This window comes from Gadus morhua, chromosome 14, assembly GCF_902167405.1.
Source record: "Gadus morhua chromosome 14, gadMor3.0, whole genome shotgun sequence".
Lineage (NCBI taxonomy): Eukaryota > Metazoa > Chordata > Actinopteri > Gadiformes > Gadidae > Gadus > Gadus morhua.
In genome coordinates this window covers 28,615,036-28,634,707 of record NC_044061.1, presented here as the reverse complement: position 1 = coordinate 28,634,707, position 19,672 = coordinate 28,615,036, and the positions used below count along the sequence as shown (strand labels likewise).

The following is a 19,672-nucleotide window of genomic DNA, read 5'->3' as shown; positions in this document are numbered from 1 at the left end:
CACAATGGGTTATTGTCTTTCCCTTTTGTGTGACTTACACCAGCCCTTTATTCCAGGAGAACTACTCAGGTGAACTCCTGCTCAGCCTCTGAACACTGCTCCACTTACATCTCCGTTCCTCCTCCTCCTCCTCCACCTTCATTCTCTTTTTCTACCTCCACCCTCGATCCCTCCCTGTTTCTCCATCTCTTCAATCTCCCCCCCCCCCATCCCCCCTGCAGTGCTCAAAGACGTGTGGGCGTGGTCTGAGGAAGCGCAGTGTGTTCTGCCGCAGCCCGGCCGCGGGCCCCGGGCCCCCAGGCCCTGTGGCCCCTGCGGTGGCGGTGCTGCCTGACAGCATGTGCCCCCGGCCCCTCCGGCCCAAGGCCCAAGAGACGTGTATCCTGCGCCGCTGCCCCCGCAACGAGCGGCTCCAGTGGGCAGCGACGCCCTGGGGAGAGGTAGGGTCACATGACACCATGCCCTGGGGAGAGGTAGGGTCACATGACACCACGTCCAGGGGAGAGGTAGGGTCACATGACAACACGGCCTGGTGAGAGGTAGGGTCACATGACACCATGCCCTGGGGAGAGGTAGGGTCACATGACACCACGCCCTGGGGAGAGGTAGGGTCACATGACAACACGGCCTGGGGAGAGGTAGGGTCACATGACAACACGCACTTGGGGGAGGTAGGGTCACATGACACCCTGGGGAGAGGTAGGGTCACATGACACCCTGGGGAGAGGTAGGGTCACATGACACCCTGGGGAGAGGCAGGGTTACATGACGCCCTGATTTAAAAGTGATCTGACTGATTTAATAATGATTTGACTGATTTACAAAGCATCTGACTGATTTAAAAGTTATCTGACTGATTTAAAAATGATTAGATTGATTTACAAATGATTTCATTGATTAAAAAAATAGATTTGACTTATTTACAAAGGATCTGACAGATTTAAAAAAGGATTTGACTGTCGCTCATAGACATTCTGAGATTCTTTTATCTCTACCAAAACACATTCTGCAGAAGTGAAGATCCCCCACCATTTTCCATCGGTGTTCCCTGGCTATTCAACGTTAACATGAACCTCTTTATGCACTCTGTAAGGACGTGTTATGGTTCAGGCTACAGCTTACGCATCACAGGAAGTTGTTGCCTGTAGCAGGAAGTGACCCCTCAGAGGTCAAGACATTCCCCCTATGAGCACAAGGCGTAGGGTCACATGACACCCTGGGGAGAGGCAGGGTTACATGACGCCCTGATTTAAAAGTGATCTGACTGATTTAATAATGATTTGACTGATTTACAAAGCATCTGACTGATTTAAAAGTTATCTGACTGATTTAAAAATGATTAGATTGATTTACAAATGATTTCATTGATTAAAAAAATAGATTTGACTTATTTACAAAGGATCTGACAGATTTAAAAAAGGATTTGACTGTCGCTCATAGACATTCTGAGATTCTTTTATCTCTACCAAAACACATTCTGCAGAAGTGAAGATCCCCCACCATTTTCCATCGGTGTTCCCTGGCTATTCAACGTTAACATGAACCTCTTTATGCACTCTGTAAGGACGTGTTATGGTTCAGGCTACAGCTTACGCATCACAGGAAGTTGTTGCCTGTAGCAGGAAGTGACCCCTCAGAGGTCAAGACATTCCCCCTATGAGCACAAGGCGTAGATCTTCACTCTGCAGTCTGGATTCCATGTTGGTAAATGAAGCAGACATGAAACTACTTTTGGTTCTGGACATTCACCCAGAGGGAAACAACCTGTCAGCCGTCTTCTCTGAAGAGTAAAGCAAAGCGCACCAAACATGCGGAAAAAAGACACAAGGTGTTGCAATTAGCTAGCGGGCTGCAACCATCACTTTAATGTAGGCCACGCAGTGGGACACACACACACTGAATGAAACACACTGAAACACACACTCACTGACCAACACACACACACACACACACACACACACACACACACACACACACACACACACACACACACACACACACACACACACACAGACACAGACACACACTGAAACGCACCACGCACACACTGACACACACACAGTCAGGTCCACTCTTGGATTCCGGATCCCACTGGTTCCATCTCTTGTCTTGTGTTTCTCCTCAGTGCTCTGCGTCGTGTGGCCTGGGGGTCCAGAAGAGAGCACTCGGGTGTGGGGAGAGAGAACCACAGGGAGGGTAGGTAGACGGCACCGCCTCAAGCACCACCTCAAACACCACCTCAAACACCACACGGGGCACCACCTCAAGCACCTCACAGGGCACCCCCTGCATACAGCTGCAGAAGACGGCTTTTTACAAAAATTGCTGAATTGTCTTTTCCTTTACCTGCTTTAATCATGTTTGAAAGGTCGGTGGATGGCAACTCTGATCTGTGCAGATACAGTACATACTGTATATATGTATGTATTAGTGGTGGGCCGTTATCGGCGTTAACGGCTTCGTTAACGCGAAACTTTTATCGCGCGTTAAAAAGAATATCGCCGTTAATCTATTTTCAAACACTTCCTTGTTTGGACACATCACGTGACTGAACTAACAAATCAGAAGCTAGAATTTAGACTGAGGTAAACGTGAGGGAATCAGAGAGGCAGATTCAACAGAATATCCTGACTGTGTTAAATATGTAAACATGTAAATATGTAAGTAATAATTGTGTAACATAAATATGTAAATGATTAACTGACTAAACATTGTAAGTACATTTCTAGACAATTAACTCCAATATAAATTATATTAATTTATTCTACAGCTTTCAAATATTTAAATTCTAAACCTTACATTATTATGGATTATTACACGGCTCTTCTCAATGCTGTAGACTGCTCCATTCACTTGCATGGGCCCTTCACAACTTCCGACTGTGAATTATGTTTGATAATTCACCGTTGCCAAGTATAATTGACAGTTGTCAAGGTAAACAAAAGTTTTTTTTGCCGTTTGCCATTTTAATCTAGATTAATCTAGATTAATTCAAAATTTAATCTAGATTAAAAAAAATAATCTATGCCCACCACTAGTATGTGTATATATATATATATATATATATATATATATATATATATATATATATATATATATATATATATACTAATTACATTACTAGAGTACAATAACATTGAAGAAAGAAGCACAGCCTTGATTATGGTTTTGACTTGATTTGAATATAATATAAAGAACCAACAATGAGAGTTTGTTCTTCATTCAAGAGGTGAGCAGTGCATCCACAACCTAAAAGTCTGTTCAATGGACAGCTAGTGGTTCTGTTGATGAAGCCTGGCTGTGAACCTCAGAGAATACAGCCTGTGCTGCTGGAACTGAATTCAGCTGTAATTCAGTGTTGGGTTTCCATCTGAACAGACAAAGCTAGAGTTTCATAAAGAATCTAATCTGAAATCCATGTGATATTCCCAAAGTGGTCCCCTAACTCCCTTAAGAGCGGCTCCGTGAAGAGCGGCTCCGTGAAGAGCGGCTCCGTGAAGAGCTGCTCCATGAAGGACCGCTTCATGTGCAACCCTCCCTCCTCAGACTCCTGGCGTTCCCGTTGCGGCGCTGCAGGAACCTGCCCCGCCCGCCGCTGGAGCTCCAGCAGGTCTGCAGCCGCGGGCCGTGTGCGGCCCCCCCGGCAAGGACCCCGCCCCTCCTCTCCGGCCCCGTGGTTCTTGGATGGTACACGTCGCCATGGCAACAGGTAGCCCTTCAACAATTGTCTTTTGGTTTAACGGGTTAGGCCGGTTTGTTCAGACCCCTGGTCTGATTTACATATCTACGATATGCAAATGATATACATATCTATGATATGTAAATCACAGGATTTATGTTGACCTCAGCCCCTCCAGCGGTGTAGGTGAGCTCTGAAATCAGTTGGAGATCCAGAGAGATCACGCTATTCCACTGAGTTCAGTAGTTTTCCTGGATCTTCTGTGTTTACTGCTCACACTCCCACACTCCCAGAACTCAGAGGGAGGGAGTTCCAGAGGGTAGGGGCGGCGATGGTGAAGGCTCTGTTCCCCAGGGTGCGGTACTTGGTCTTGGTGATGGGGGTGAGAAGGTTGGCATCAGCGGAGCGTAGGCGGCGAGTCGGGGAGTGGCGATGGAAGAGATCTTTTATGTACGAGGGTGCAAAGTTGTTTAGCGCTTTGTAGGGGGTGAGGAGGATCTTGAAATTGATGCGTTGTTTTATTGGAAGCCAATGAAGTTGACGGAGGATGGGAGTAATGTGTTCTCGGGAGGGGGAGTTAGTAAGCAGTTGGGCAGCAGAGTTTTGTGCATATTGCAATTTTTGAAGAATAGTGGAGGGGAGGCCGTACAGAATGCTATTGCAATAGTCGAGTCTGCAAGTGATGAAGGCGGGGTTTAGTGTTTTGGCAGCTCAGGATGAAAGATTGGGTCGAAGGTATGCAATGTTGCGAAGGTGGAAGAAGGATGTTTTTCTGACGTTGTTTATGTGTGACTTGAAGGAGAGTGTGGGGTCCATGATGATGCCGAGGTTTGGTACTAGGGGGGAGGCAGTAACAGAGTGACCATCGATGCAAAGTGAGAAGTTCTGAGAGGTGGGGATGATGGTTTTTGGGCCGAAGATGATCATTTCAGTTTTATTGCCGTTGAGTTTGAGGAAGTTGTGGTCCATCCAGGTTTTGATTGGTTCAATAAGTGGTAAGGGAAGGTGTAGGAGTGATATGTTTAATCTGAGCGCACTTGAAGCATTCAGTCCACGGCCGCCGCGGGCTCCGTCCTTCAAAGATCCACACAGTGTTCAATCCAAAGTTCAATGCTGGGCTCGTGGCCGGGCAATTAATGTTCAGACCCGGGAGCAGGTGTAGTGCCAGGTTAACGCAGATTTGTTATGCTGTGTTCAAACAGTTAACCTCAAACCCCATCCTACACCCTGGAGACTTACGCCTGATTTCCCCCGGGGACGTAACGGCAGCGTAGCACTGCCTGTAGTCTGTATTCACGCAAGATCACAAAATCACGCGATCATCCTGAACCTAATGTCCTGACCATCCACTCCCAAAACGACTGCAATTAAATGCCAGGCTTTGTCCTTTCTGACATTGTTGCTCCACTTCGACAATCAGTCTCTCGTCGTCCATGTTGCCGACCCTCTGAGAGCCTTTGATTGATTGACTGCTGACCTGCTGCCACCGGTCATGACTTAATGTTGATGTGAAGTTGTGATAGGCTACATGAGCTGAGTATTGTGTTTTATTTTGAAAATTGACCAGATGCTCTATGGCTTTTACTATTTCACTTCCTGTCTGGCTCGATCTGCTCTGTGGAAATTGACGCGGTTCAGCAACGGCTCGCGTCAAAAATAGAAGTGCTGCAGAATGATAGCGCTGCGGCGCGGTGCACCGCTCCTTGGATGCTGCTAAGATGTTCTGCGGCGCGCCCGGTGGAGATTCATTGATTAGAGTGGCAGTGATCAGCAGCGGTGACCGCGGCGCTTACGTCCCCGGTGGAAATCAGGCTTTAGTTAATGTTGCTCTGCTCAGCAGTGATCACACTGTGCAAAGCGCAGAGCCCATCTTCCCACAGGGTTCTCCCTGCACTCCTCAGACTCTGAGTCCATGAGCAGGAGAAGTGGGGACAACACAGAACCAAGCTTGAGGATTGCTCTGTGTGGACAGCAATGGGCTGCGGCATCCGCGACAAATATGAGCTTTATAGTATAGTATAAATACAGTATAATGCTACGTTGTGTGTGGTGGTGAATCTCCGTCTAAGCATCGGGGTATTTAACGTTGTGTCTGGTGAGTGTGGGTTAGGCTTTCCGGACACATATAGTTTAACATATTGTATAGGGTATATATTTATATATATATAACAAATAGTATAACGCTACGGTGTGTGGCGCATTTCATGTACGACATATTTATGTCTGAGCGTTGCTTATTACAACGCTCATAACAGTTACACCCCCACAATTCTAAAAAAGTATCATAGGGCCCTATTTTAACGGTCTGAAACGCAAGTGAGACGCGCCAAGCGCAAGTAGCTTTGTTGGCGGTCCTATGGCGATGTCGCTATTTTACCAAATTACTCTTGCGCCTGAAGCAAATCTCAAAAGGGTTGGTCTGAAGTAGGGCTGCACGATAAATAGTTATACAATCGCGATCTCGATTCACCCCCGTGTCGATTTAACTTATAAATTAATCGATTAATTCGATTCTCTTTTTTTTATGAGCCGAGTCCGACTGACTTTCTTCTGTGAGTTTAAAACAATAGGTCCATGGTTTAATAGCACTTCCAAGCGATCTCTCCCTTCTAGGTTGAGGGCTTCACCCTCAGACAATGACGAAGCGCCTTTTAGACACGTGTTTCACTCGTGGAGCAACAGAGAGCGCTGTAGTTCGGAAAGCTAGTGTGAGTGCGACATGAGATAATCAGTGAAGACAGAATGAATGTTGATGATGAAGACCCAGCTACTAGTGGCGAGAATCAGCCAACCTCTCAGACACAAACGGAACTCATTCCAAAAAAAGCTTGCATTCGGTGGTGTGGAAGTATTTCGACTTTAAGCAAAACGACGACAGTCAGTCTAGAGTGATTTTCAAGGAATGCATTGCGATCGTTGCAGCACCGCAAAGTAACACCACAAATCTATACCAGCAACTCAATCGTCACCACAAAGTGCAATATGATGAAGCTGTACAAGGCAAGAAGAAGTCTGAAAGTAGTCCAACATTAACAACACAGACATCCATTACCAGGGTTGCCAACAGTCACGCCCCTGGCGTGACTCTCACGCTTTCACCATCATTCTCACGCTGTCACGCACACGCAAGAAATGTCACGCCAAAATAAAAAATCCTCCCGTTCATTTTCTGCGGGAGCAGACTAACAGCTGTAACATCTGCCTACCTACAACGTGATCACGGCAGTATTCTCTGATCGTTGATTCGCTGAAAACCACGCACCTGAGTTGCGTTTGAAAAGGTCAGAGAGAGTTCAGAGCCGGAGTCGGAGCCCACTGATGCGGGTTTGGGGATGGGTCGGTCGCGACCGATCCGTTCACAACCAACGAATCCCGAACGTGAACGACAAGAACTTGTTCCCCAAAACAAGAAGAACTGGTTCTTTGATTCTTTTTTTTTTAACATAAAACAAAAATATGGTCACGTAAATAAAATATACAAACGAACAGAGCTTCGTCTCCCCGCCACCTTATATCGATTAAGTCTACAACGTTCTCAAAGATTCAGCCAATGAGAGGTAGCAATGGTGTTGCCATGGCACCTGGGTAAACAAATGACAAGGTGGTACCGTCGAATGTGCGCGCTTTCTCTGTCTGACGTATCTTGGGTCATACCATTCGACGTGGGGCCACTAATATATCCCCCTACATTTCCGAAAATAGACTTGACCTCCATCTGTTTATTGGATAACCGCATTTCCCAATCCCATGAGCCTTTTCTCCATTCTACGTCAATTCAAGAACAAACAAAGAAATTAAACTGCAGTTCGTATTTTTTATTTATGACCATGAAAGTTCTGTAATGAAGAACTGAACTGTTATGAAGAATTAAATGTAAAGTAAAATAAAAATTATAAATATAAAACCATGAATGACCTATAGAGAGTAAGCAAGTGGTATAAATATTGGTGGGACGTTTGGCTATACAAAATAGTATATCTTCTCGATTTTCACGGGGGGTAGAGCCTAGCCCAGGGTATATCTTGGAATACTTGAGAATCGGGCTAGTGGCACTTTTAAATTCCCCAAATGATTCAAGGTGGCCCAGATTGTACATTTTGAAAAAGCGTTTCCATTCTTTAACTTTTTTTCATAGATGAGGGTTTATACTAAACGAGGACTATTTTGTGTAAAACATTTTTTTAGGGTTATGGGTCGTCCAAAAAATTAGCCGCTCACACTAATATTTTAGAGTCTCACTCCAGCCAAAGTCCCAAAGTTGGCAACCCTGCATTACTGACACCTTGCACAAGGCAACCCCATACCCACATAACTCCAGTAGGAGTAAGGAAATAACGGACATAATTGCTTATCATCTGGCAAAGGATACGGTTCCAATAAACACCGTAGCATGTGACGGCTTTCAAAAGATGATCCATACATTGGACAAACGCTACACAATACTGTCCCGCAACTATTTTTCATCTGTTGCACTGCCAGCTATGTATAAAAAAGTGCGGGCTGTAGTCGAGGCAGAAGTACAGAAAGCAGATTATTTTGCAGCAACGACGTATTTATAGTCCAGCCGAACCATGGCACCGTACATGAGCCCAACTGTCCACTTCATAGCGACTGATTTCACCATGAGAAGCAAGTGCCTACAGACTGCTTATTTCCCTTACGACCACAAAGGTGAGATCTTGGCACAGGGACTGAAGGATGCCCTAGCATCTTGGAGTTTGGAAGAGGATAAAATGGCATGTATACCTACAGACAATGGATCAAACATAGTGAAGGCTATCTCCATCAACCACTGGACCAGACTCCAATGTTTTGGCCATAGGCTACATCGGGCAATTGGTGAGTTGTTACTCTACTTGTTCTACTACTTGTTGCTACTCCAGTTGATCTAATACTAATACTAATACTAATTAGGGCTGTCAAGCGATTAAAAAAAAGAATTAAATTAATTACAGGCTCTGTGATTAATTAATCTAAATTAATCATATGCTTACAATTTTTCCGAGAAAGTATGTCAAAATACTTGCATTCAAATAAATAATGGCAGATGAGTAATTCAATGATCAATAAAAAATATATACAATACTTTGTTTTGACTCTAGAGGGCACTATAGAGGCGCAATTAATCTGTGTTAATTTAATTTGTTATTTATTTTCTGTGATTAATTAATCAAAATTAATGCGTTAATTTGATGATAATAATAATGATTACATAAATAATATTATTCGTGATACTACAAACTAATGGCTTGTGTTGTACTTATTCCGATTTGTTGTATTTTTCTTTTAGAAAATGCTGTGAAAGATCCACGAATTGACCGTGTCACAGGCCTTTGCAGAAAGATTGTGAGCACTTTCAGTCACAGCTGGCTACGGAGGAGAAACCTTGCCATAGCCCAGAAAGAGCTCAAACTCCCTGAGCATCAACTGAAAAATGAGTGCCCAACAAGATGGGGATCGAGACAAGAGATGATTCAGAGGATCCTGGAACAGCTTCCAGCCATCTCACAGGTCCTCAATGATCGGAAGCTTAGACATCTAGTGCCTACATGGCAGGACATAGAAGTCCTTGAGATAATGAACAACACCCTAAGTCCTCTGGCTGAATTCACAGATGTGCTCTCTGGAGAACTATATGTCAGCATTTCCTCTGTAAAGCCGGTTCTCCACCTTTTTGAAATCTCTGTTTTGGCTGTGCAAGATGATGACACACAATTCACAAAATCAGTGAAGTCAAACATCCTGAAATATCTACAAGAGAAGTACAGTGATCCCCAAACTCAGGATCTACTCGACATGGCCACAACCCTCGATCTTAGGTTCAAGATGAACTACATCAGTGAGGAGAAGAAAGCCACTGTTAGAGCAAAGCTGACAGACGAGATGACTGGCATAACTGTAGTTATGGTAAGATCATTTCCACATTTCAATACAATTGTCCTGAACTGTTGTGATATTATGTTACTTAATATTGATGGGATTATTAATTATTTTCCAGCCAAATGCCTCCCCAGCACCCCCCATGAAGAAGGGTCGAAAGACCCTTGGAAGTTTCTTCAAAACAGCACAAGGCAATGACGAGTCCTCTTCTCTAGAGCAAGCAGTGTCCACAGAGCTGGAGGCATATCTTCTGGCATGCAAGATTGACAGTGAAGATGACCCCTTAATCTGGTGGGGGCAAAATAGACCTGTATATCCACCGTTGTCTGTGTTGGTGAAGAAATACCTATGCATTCCAGCTACCAGCTCACCTTCTGAGCGGCTGTTCAGTACAGGGGGTAACATTGTGACATGCCAACGTGCATCACTAAACCCAGAGCATGCGGACAGACTTGTGTTTCTGGCCAGGAATCTTTAAGTGCCATGTTCAGGGTCACATATGGGCCTTTCACACCGCCGCAAAATCTGAGCCCGTTCCGGGCTAGTTCGGAGCTAGGGCCAGGGTTTTAGTTTCACGCCGCCAGAGAACCGGCTCCGGCCTCCAAAAACCGGTTAAACTCCAGCCCCACTTTTGAGCTGGGCTAGAACTAGAACCGCTTTTACGCCGGGGGCAGGGTGTGGGGTTATCCATACCTTCATAAACAGGAAGACCAACGAAGACCGGCATTTTTAAAACACTGAACTAAACAATGGACGTGAATCCGTGTATCGTTCGTTCTTTGAATATTCCGATTTAAAACAGTCGTTTTTAGTTTTTTCTGATTTGGTTTTGAATCGGAAAAAGGGCAAAAGGAATAAACAAATAATCGGCATTTTATTTGTGCTTGTGTGTTTTGTGTGTAGGTTTTTTAAACCCGAAACAGAAAAACAAAAATAGATACATTTATAGTTATAGGCTACACCAGAAGGCAGAACGCAGCGAAGAAAAAAGAGCCAACCACCTAAACCAGCAATAGACTGTTTAATTATATTTAGCCTTAGTTATGGCTGCACTTGAACCTTATGGTGATTTTATTTGTGAACTATTTGACACTGGAAAGACACACGACGCGATCAGTACCGCTCTAAAGCAATCTGGTGCCCCGAAGCGCTCCGTTATGAGGGTGAGGAGGTTCTGTGTGGAGCTCAACCTTCGAAGAAGAAATCTAGTTTCCGATTTAGTTTCAGATCGTCCACTCGCAGACTCAGTCGCTGGCTCCCACGGAAAACAATAAAGCTAGCCATTGTAGAATGCGAGAGACACAATGGAACGTTTGAAACGTCTTTATATGTATTTTCTTTAAATCTGCGTGCCCTTTTCCCGGCATTCATTGCGGTTTTATCTAAATATCACGCAAACAAAACAAGCAACTGGATTATTCAGTTTTCCCGTTTTGATTTAAAAAAAACAGAAAAATACCGTTTATTTGTATATTCCTTTGGCCCTTTTTCGGCTTCAAAACCAAATCAGAAAAACCAAAAAACGGCTCTGTTAATTGTTATTTGTGATTTTGTTTTAAATCGGAATATTCAAAGAATGAACCATACACGGATTGAAACGGAGACGAAATTGTTGTTGTTGTGTTTGAAACTGGCGCGAGGGTTCTTCTTATTGTACAGTTCCAGGCCGGCAGGGCGGGAGGGTTGCTGGGAAAGCGGAGACGTTTGCATTGACGTCATGACGTTGCTCACGCCGGCTCCACGGCTGGCTCTGGCCGGTGTGAAACCAACTGGTTCTTAACTGGGATAAGGCTGCAACCTGTTTGGAACTGGCCCTAGCACCAGCCCGGAACTGGCTCTTGGTTCTTCTTGGTGTGAAAGCCCCAATAGAGGTTCATATGAGAGGCCTATGTTCCAAAGAAAAGATTTGTGTTTTATTTATGCTTATTTATGTTAAAGTTAAAGTTGGTTCAGTATACTCGTTTTTGATACTGCACTTTTTTGTTGTTATGGTTCATGTGTGCAATTTATAAACAAAAAATAATAATAATAATAATAATCGTGATATCGATTCTAAGCAAAGAAATCTTGATTCACATTTTTCCCTGAATCGTGCAGCCCTATGCTGCGTTTATAGCAACATTTCATTCTTCAAGTCACACTGGGCGCAGCCATCTTGAATTCTTTCTCGGAATTTTGCTTGGTCGCCACTGAGTTCAACCGAGATGGCGAGTTCGCCGTCCAAGGAAAAGGGGCATTTTCGTGCGTGTCGCTAGGCAACGTCCTCGAACCTCCGAGACGGATGGATAATAAAACGCAGCACTAGTCTGAAGTAGCCTAATCACCCGTAGGTGTGGTTTGGGCGTAACGTGCAATAAACCAATGAGAGTGCCAGCTCCCATCCCCTTTAAGAGCCATGAGCGCATTTGAATCTGACGAGTTGATATTTTGACAGTGCGTCTGCAGTCTCCGACTAGAAAGATGCACATGAATTTGAAACTTCAAATGGCTCAGTTTATGGCCAAATAATATGGGCTAATTCACACATGGAATAATATCATTTAATGATATACGCAATACATTATAAACCAGTTCCTTTCAGTATTGTATGCATTATTGTTTTTGACTTGTGTTCCTAATATGCATGTGTCCCCTCGTTAATATACATTGCCATGGACTGTATTATGCGTTTACGTGTTTAGATTGCGTGTGTTTAAACAGATGGATGCACACACGCACATTCATTTATTCTTTAACATTATAAACAGGAACTTGAACAACGCTCGAGTCCTGTTCTCGACAATTGAAAAACTGACCAATCCCCCCCCTCAACTAGGACCTGAGCTCATCTCCACCAGCAGGTGCAATGAGCTTTCTTCTTTTTTCAAAACAAAAATGTATCAGATCAGACTGAATATACTCTCTCAAACTCATATCACACAGCAACCGGAAATAATAGCCATAAAGACTGGAACAGTAAACCTGATGTCCAATTTCAGCATGATTGACTCTGAAACTCTTGAGAAAACGGTACAAAGCCTCAGCTCCTCCACTTGCACACTAGATACTCTGCCCACCATCTTTTTAAAATCTGTCCTTCACCTACTAACGCCAGATCTGCTTAAAATCATAAATTCGTCTTTGGAGACGGGCATTTTTCCCAAATCCCTAAAGACTTCTATTATAAAACCACTACCATTCATTGGCAAAATTATTGAAAAAATTGTTTTTAATCAACTAACCTCTTTTCTAACGCTCAACAACTGCCTTGACAACTTTCAGTCAGGTTTTCGGGCCAATCACAGTACCGAAACTGCTCTGCCCAAAGTCACAAGTGACATTCGGCTAAATACAGATTCAGGCAAGTCATCAATCCTAGTACTGCTGGACCTCAGTGCAGCCTTTGAACCTGTAGACCACACTATATTGCTTCAGCGACTTGAGCACTGGGTTGGCTTCACTGGTGTTGTAATCAGGTGGCTAAAATACTACCTTTTCGAAAGGAGCTTCTCTGTTACAGTTGGAAACTGTTCCTCAGCATCTAAATCTTTGATCTGTGGAGTTCCCCAGGGCTCAATCTTGGGTCCACTATTATTTAACCTTTACATGCTGCCTCTTGGTCAACTCATAAAGAAGAACTAAATCGCCTACCACAGTTACGCTGATGACATTCAAATCTATCTACCGCTAATGCCCAATGACTATGCCCCCGTTGAAAGTCTCTGTCATTGTATTTAAAAAAATAGATAAATGGATGTCACAGAACTTTTTACAGCTCAACAAAAACAAAACTGAGGTGGTAGTTTTTGGAAAGAAAGAGGAAAGGCAAAAGATCTCTGCCTTACTTGAAAGGAAAGGTCTAATAGCAAAAGATGTGGTAAAAAACCTAGGTGTCCTTATAGATAACAACTTAAATTTTAGCAGTCACATTAAATCAGTCACAAAATCAGCATACTTCCATCTTAAAAATATCAACAAACTTAGAGGATATATGTCAAAGGAGGATCATACATGCATTCATCGCTAGTAGGATTGATTATTGTAATGTTCTTTTCACAGGACTTCCCAAAAATTGTATAAAACCACTTCAAATGATACAGAATAGTGCAGCCAGGGTCCTCACTAAAACAAAAAGGAGAGATCACATCACCCCCAATCTTAAAGTCCCTGCACTGGCTCCCAATTAGTTACAGAATAGATTTTAAAGCACTTCTACTTGTTTTTAAGTCTTTGGAGAGGGTTGGGCCAAACTACTTACATGACATGTTTAAGCAATATTCCCAAATAATGTCCCTTAGATCACGACATAAACAATTACTACTGAAACCGACCGTCAGAACAAAGCAGGGTGAAGCAGCTTTTAGCCACTATGGTGTCCATCTCTGGAACCAGCTTCCAGAGACCATCAAAAACTCCCCCACTGTCACCATTTTTAAAACAAACTCTTTTTAGATGCTTTCGGCAGTTAATGCACATTGTTTTTATATATCTTTTCTATTTTCTCTTTTACTTTTAAATTCACTCTTTGCTGTTGGTATTCCATGTATATTTTACATTTTACTATGGCTAAAATTGTGTATGGTTCCAAATTTGTATCTTTATTTTATTTATTCATGTTCTTTTTAATTTTTCTTTTGTGTGAAGCAGATTGAATTGCCATGTGTATGAAATGTGCTATACAAATAAATGTGCCTTGCCTTGCCTTTTACACATACACACACTTCATTAATTCTTTGTAAAATAATGCTTTCTCAAGATCAAATACTCATCAATTCTAAAAGTTATGGGCATGTACACAATGTCTGTGTCAAGAAAATATGTGTTTGCTGTACGGTTTTTGCAGATGCATTGATTTAAAAGTACAACTTACTACCGCTGTATCAGCTGTTCTTTCCCAAATAATTTACCAAGAATGTGTGGCTAGGTAGATGAGAGAAGCAAAGTGTATGTGCGAGGTGCACGAGCAACATTATGCATGCGCCCTTAAAATAGCATCTGAACAACGCGCCACTGACTTTAAACCAGGTATTTTACTGGTTTGTGGCGCAAGTGTTTTCTGAAACTGCAAAATAGCACCAGGGAACGTTTGCGCCAGAACACGCCTCTTCCTTTCGCCGAACCGCCCCTTGGGGCAAGATCATTCCCTAATTTACAGACGGGTGGCGCAGGAGGGAAAAGAACGCTCTGTGCCAGTTGCAAACTAGCAACGACACATGCGCCAGTGATTCAGTCCGGCAGTAGCTCAGGAGGTAGAGCGGGTTGGCTGGTAACCTGAAGGTTGCTGGTTCGATCCCCGGCTTCTCCTAGCTGAGTGTCGAAGTGTCCTTGACAAGGTACCTGACTGATGTCAGGGTTGACTGATGTCGTGATGTCTGCTGCTGGATCGACAATTGGGCCGGTCCAGCAACTCCCAACGGCTAGCCGTTATAAGGAGCATATAACTAAACTAAACTAACTAAGTCATTTGCGACGGATGCAAGATAGGGCCCATAAAGTTGGGCGGGATTGTAACCATGTGGATAACACGCCCCATGGTTGGATTCCATGTTGTATTCCATCTTCCGATTCCAACCCATGTTAGCTGCGGACTAACAGACAGTCAATCCAATCAGGACGCGGCATCATTGTCCAATCATACCTATCTTTTTTTATCCTACCTTTTCCGGTTTGAGTCTCTCTATTGCTGTTGTGTTTTCTGATTTGTTTTTGTGTGTTTTGTACTTCATGGCTGGGGTCATTTCTGCCCTATTTATAAAGGCCAGAAGTGTAGACAACAAAATTATAATCTCCTTCCCCCGCCCCCCCTTATCTCTCTGTCCCTCTTCCTCCCCCTCCCTCCCCCTGTCTCCCCCTGTCGCCCCCTGTCTCCCTCCTCCCCCACTCTCCCCCTCCCTCTCCCTCCCCCTCCCTCCCTCCCTCCCCCTGTCTTCCTCCCCCTCCCTCCCCGCCCTCCCCGGTCTCCCCTAGTGCTCAGTGTCCTGCGGTGGAGGGGTCCAGACGCGCTCCACCCAGTGTCTCCGTCAGGGTCGCCCGGCGGCCGGCTGCCACGCCCACCAGCGCCCCACCTCCTCCAGGGCCTGCCACACCCACTTTTGCCCCGCCCCCCGCCTGGCCCAGAGCCTTGCCCCCCGCCCGGCCCAGAGCCCGGCCCCCCCGCCACTGCCAGGTAAAGACTCCTCCCTGAGCTGTTTTTAAGTCTCCTAATACTGTCTGTGGTTCTGTACTATCAGTGTCTGTGGTTCTGTAGTCTCAGGGCGCACTCACACTAGGCCATCTGTACCGTGCCCAAGTTCGTTCACACCTGTACCGTGCTCAAGTGTAGATCGTTCGGCTAGTTTGAACACGCAAACCGTACTCGAGCACGGGTTGCGTGCTCTGGCCATGTCCAATTCCATGGCCTGAGCGCACTTGGGAGAGGTGTGCTCAGGCCACGGTACAGATGCTAATGAGCCGACACGTGCACACGCACGGCTACGGAACCTGTGCTGGTTAACGTATAGTCCATGCGACCCTTCTTAATAAACATAATAATAAAAATGGTGGCAAGCGGTTACGAGAGGTGGTGCGATAGTGAAGTTGAGTATTTGATCAAAAATCCCCCGTTCGTCATGGCGCGGGCTTACTTGGATAACTGGAGAAATTCGGGGCTGTGCACGGAGTCTAGACCTCTTTATAATAATGCATACTCCCGAATGTTTTAATTTTTTTATGAATAAAGACACCCACATGCAAGAATAAGTTCACTTCTGAGTGTAGGCCACAAACGTGTAGGCTACAAACGCAATTAACTATTTACAAGTGCAAAAACGCAGACATATTCTTTATCTGCTGACCACTTGTTTTTTATCCCGACAAAGCCTCATAAGGACAGTTCCTTCACGTCTCTCTTGTAGATTGCACCATTGTTCAACGTCTTTGTTTAATACGACTGCATCACTTTCTCTCACATGACCAGCAGCTCGCGGATTACACTTTCTCTCCAGTTAGAACTTCTTATGATCATATCGCTGCATTATCTCTGTGGAGAAAGCGCGGCAACACCGCTACCCAAAAAAGGCGTGCATAAAACGGCATATTTGGTAGCGTAAAAACGCTCGGTGAGAGAGGGCTGTATCTGAGTAGAACGGCTCCAAATAAGCAACAAAGTCAGTAGAGTGTCAATTTTGTTCTCCGTGTTGTTCTATAAAGCAGCGGATGCTTGGTGATGACGTATTACGACGTGATGACGTATGTACAAGAGGCAACCGTACTCATGCCCAGTTGAGATTGCCTAGTGTGAGCAAAGGCCAGCGCACAGCGGGGGGGGGGGGGGGGGGGGATGAGGGAAATAGACTTGGACACGGTATAGATTGCCTAATGTGAGTGTGCCCTCAGTGTCTCAGTGTATCAGTGTCTGTGGTTCTGTAGTCTCAGTGTCTGTGTTTCTGTAGTCTCAGTGTCTGTGGTTCTGAAGTTGCAGTGTCTCTGTCTGGTTCTGTAGCCTCAGTGTCTGTGGTTCTCCGGTCTCAGTGTCTGTGGTTCTCCGGTCTCAGTGTCTGTGGTTTTCCAGTCTCAGTGTATGTGGTTCTTTAGCCTCAGTGTCTGGTTCTCCGGTCAGTGTCTGTGGTTCTCCGGTCTCAGTGTCTGTGGTTCTCCGGTCTCAGTGTCTTTAGTTCTCGGTCTCAGTGTCTGTGGTTCTGTAGCCTCAGTGTCTGTGGTTCTCTGGTCTCAGTGTCTGTGGTTCTCGGTCTCAGTGTCTCTGGTTCTGCGGTCTCAGTGTCTGTGGTTCTCGGTCTCAGTGTCTGTTGTTCTCCGGTCAGTGGCTCTCGGTCCCAGTGTCTTGTTCTCCGGTCTCAGTGTCTGTGGTTCCCTCTGTTCCAGGTGAGCAGTGCGTGGACCTGTTCTTCTGGTGCCCCCTGGTTCCTCAGCACCGGGTCTGTAAACACCACTTCTACGGCCAGCAGTGCTGCAAGTCCTGCAGGGGCGGCACGCCGCAGTGAGCCACCCCCCCCAGGACACCCCCCAACCCTCCCAGGACACAGGCCCCCTCAGGACATGCCGTGTTTAGTACTGTGTGTGTGTCTATGTACTGTATATGTATGTACATGAATGTGTGTGTATTGGACGGACGGAGAATGGAATAATATAATTACAAAGGGGAGAAAGGATTCTCTATGTTTGCTGGACCCCAGCAGCCTCACCGGACCAGCAGGTCTCAGTCCCGTCGCCAGAGAGAGAGCAGAAGTGCGTGTCCATTAAAGCAAAGAAGACTAGAACAACCCAATCATAACCCGGTGTAAATATGTCTTGGAGGTCCGTGTTGTGTATATCTTTGTCTCTGAATCAACAAGCCACCACAAGGACATTTCCTGCGATGTTGTACATTGAAACAGTGCTGCGGAAGGCCTGGTGTCATTATGTTATTAAGTTATTATGTTGGCTAAGCTTCTGGTTTTACATCCCTGATGTTGTTTGTCTGTTGTCCTACCCTTCTGGACTCTGGCCCTCTGTACTGCACCCGGTCTCCTCTCTACCCTCCTATTCCTTCCTATTCCCTCCTATACCCTCCTATACCCTCCTATGCCCACCTATTCCCTCCCATTCCTTCCAATTCCATCCGATACCCTCCTATACCCTCATATTCCCTCCTAATGCCTCCTATTCCCTCCCATACCTGCCAGTGTTTACCGGTGTTCAACATGCTATTGAAGCGCATTCCCAATGCGCCAACTGTATAGAAATGTAAAATCTTTTATTGACTCTCTGCCTTGTTGTGGTTTTCATTGGTCTTCGTATAAGAACTGCCATGCTGGTGCTCTTTGAGATCAAAAAAAAGCAGAGGGAAATCCCAGAGAACAACAAACCTTTCATGTTCATACTAAACGATGTAGACGAGATCTGCTGCTAGATCCTTTATCCAAAAGAACACGTCATCCTGTGTGTGTGTGTGTGTGCGTGTGCGTGTGTGTGTGTGTGTGTGTGTGTGTGTGTGTGTCTGTAACCCGTCCCTAGGAGAAAGCAGCCTCCAATCTTTCATATAATCTTCAATGCTCTCATGTGTACGTTTGTGAAGCGGCCATCTTAACTGACACATCTTAACCCCGCCCTCCGCTCACGTTGCCATCTCCGGGGTTTCCTCAACTTTTGGATATTTTATAACTTTCCGCCCCCTGAAAAGTTCCACAGCTGATGCATGCTGGGACTTATGCTAACGCAAAGTGTTCCTCCCGCAGCGAGGAGGCGCCCTGCCTGGCACCGCAGGAGGCGGGGGGGCTGCTCTTTAATCGAGACGTCTGCATGAGTCACATCAAAGCTCCCAATCAGCCCTGCTGCATGCACCTCCACCAAGACATGCTTCCTACACCACCACTAGCTCCACCACCTCCAACACTACCTCAACCACCACCACCACCACCACCACCACCACCACCACCACTACTACCTCCACTTCAACCACCACCACCACTACTACCTTCACCAGCTCCACACCTCCTACACCACCACCACCACCACTTCCACCTCCACCCCCACCTCCACCCCTACCACCACCAACACCACCTCCACCCCCACCACCTCCAACACCACCTTCACCTCCACCACCTCTACCACCACCTCCAACACCACCACCATTACAACCTCCACCTCCACTCCTACCTCCACCACCACCAGCACCACCACTACTACCTCCACCACTACCATCACCTTCATCTCCACCACCTCTACCACCACCACCCCTAATACCTCCACTACCACCACCTTCACCTCCACCACCACCACTACCTTCACCTCCACCACCATCAAAACCTCCACGTCCTCCACCAACACTAACGCTCCACCATGTTCTGAATAACCTTTTTGTTGGTTTTTGCAGACTGTGTAACCTCGGTTTTGTCTGCTGTTTGAACCAGACACACCCCAAACCGTCCTCTTTGTAGAACTAAACCTCTCTGCCAACGTCTCCTTCTGTCTCGACATGAGAAAGCTTATTCTTCTCACCTTGTAAGAAGATAAAGTTTACTGTTTCACCTTCTGGGGATCCGAGCACCCACCTTCCAAACTGGAGCCAGAATAGATGCCGAGTGTGTCAACTCTGAAATTGGCCTGTCTACCTTAATGCTTCTCTGGCTGGGCTTGATCGATTCTGCTATCCCTCCT

At 45.5% G+C, this 19,672-nt stretch overlaps 1 protein-coding gene across 1 annotated transcript in view; it reads left to right on the top strand.

Annotated features, from left to right (window-relative positions):
- adamts18 (ADAM metallopeptidase with thrombospondin type 1 motif, 18) overlaps nt 1-18,277 on the top strand; it is a 66,606-nt gene extending 48,329 nt beyond the window's left edge. The window contains exons 20-24 of the mRNA XM_030378000.1: nt 222-440; nt 2,126-2,196; nt 3,547-3,709; nt 15,506-15,704; nt 17,399-18,277. Coding sequence (XP_030233860.1) covers nt 222-440; nt 2,126-2,196; nt 3,547-3,709; nt 15,506-15,704; nt 17,399-17,517 — 771 coding nt within the window. The 3' untranslated portion in view covers nt 17,518-18,277. The remainder of the gene's footprint in view (nt 1-221; nt 441-2,125; nt 2,197-3,546; nt 3,710-15,505; nt 15,705-17,398) is intronic.
- Nucleotides 18,278-19,672: the final 1,395 nt, after the last annotated feature.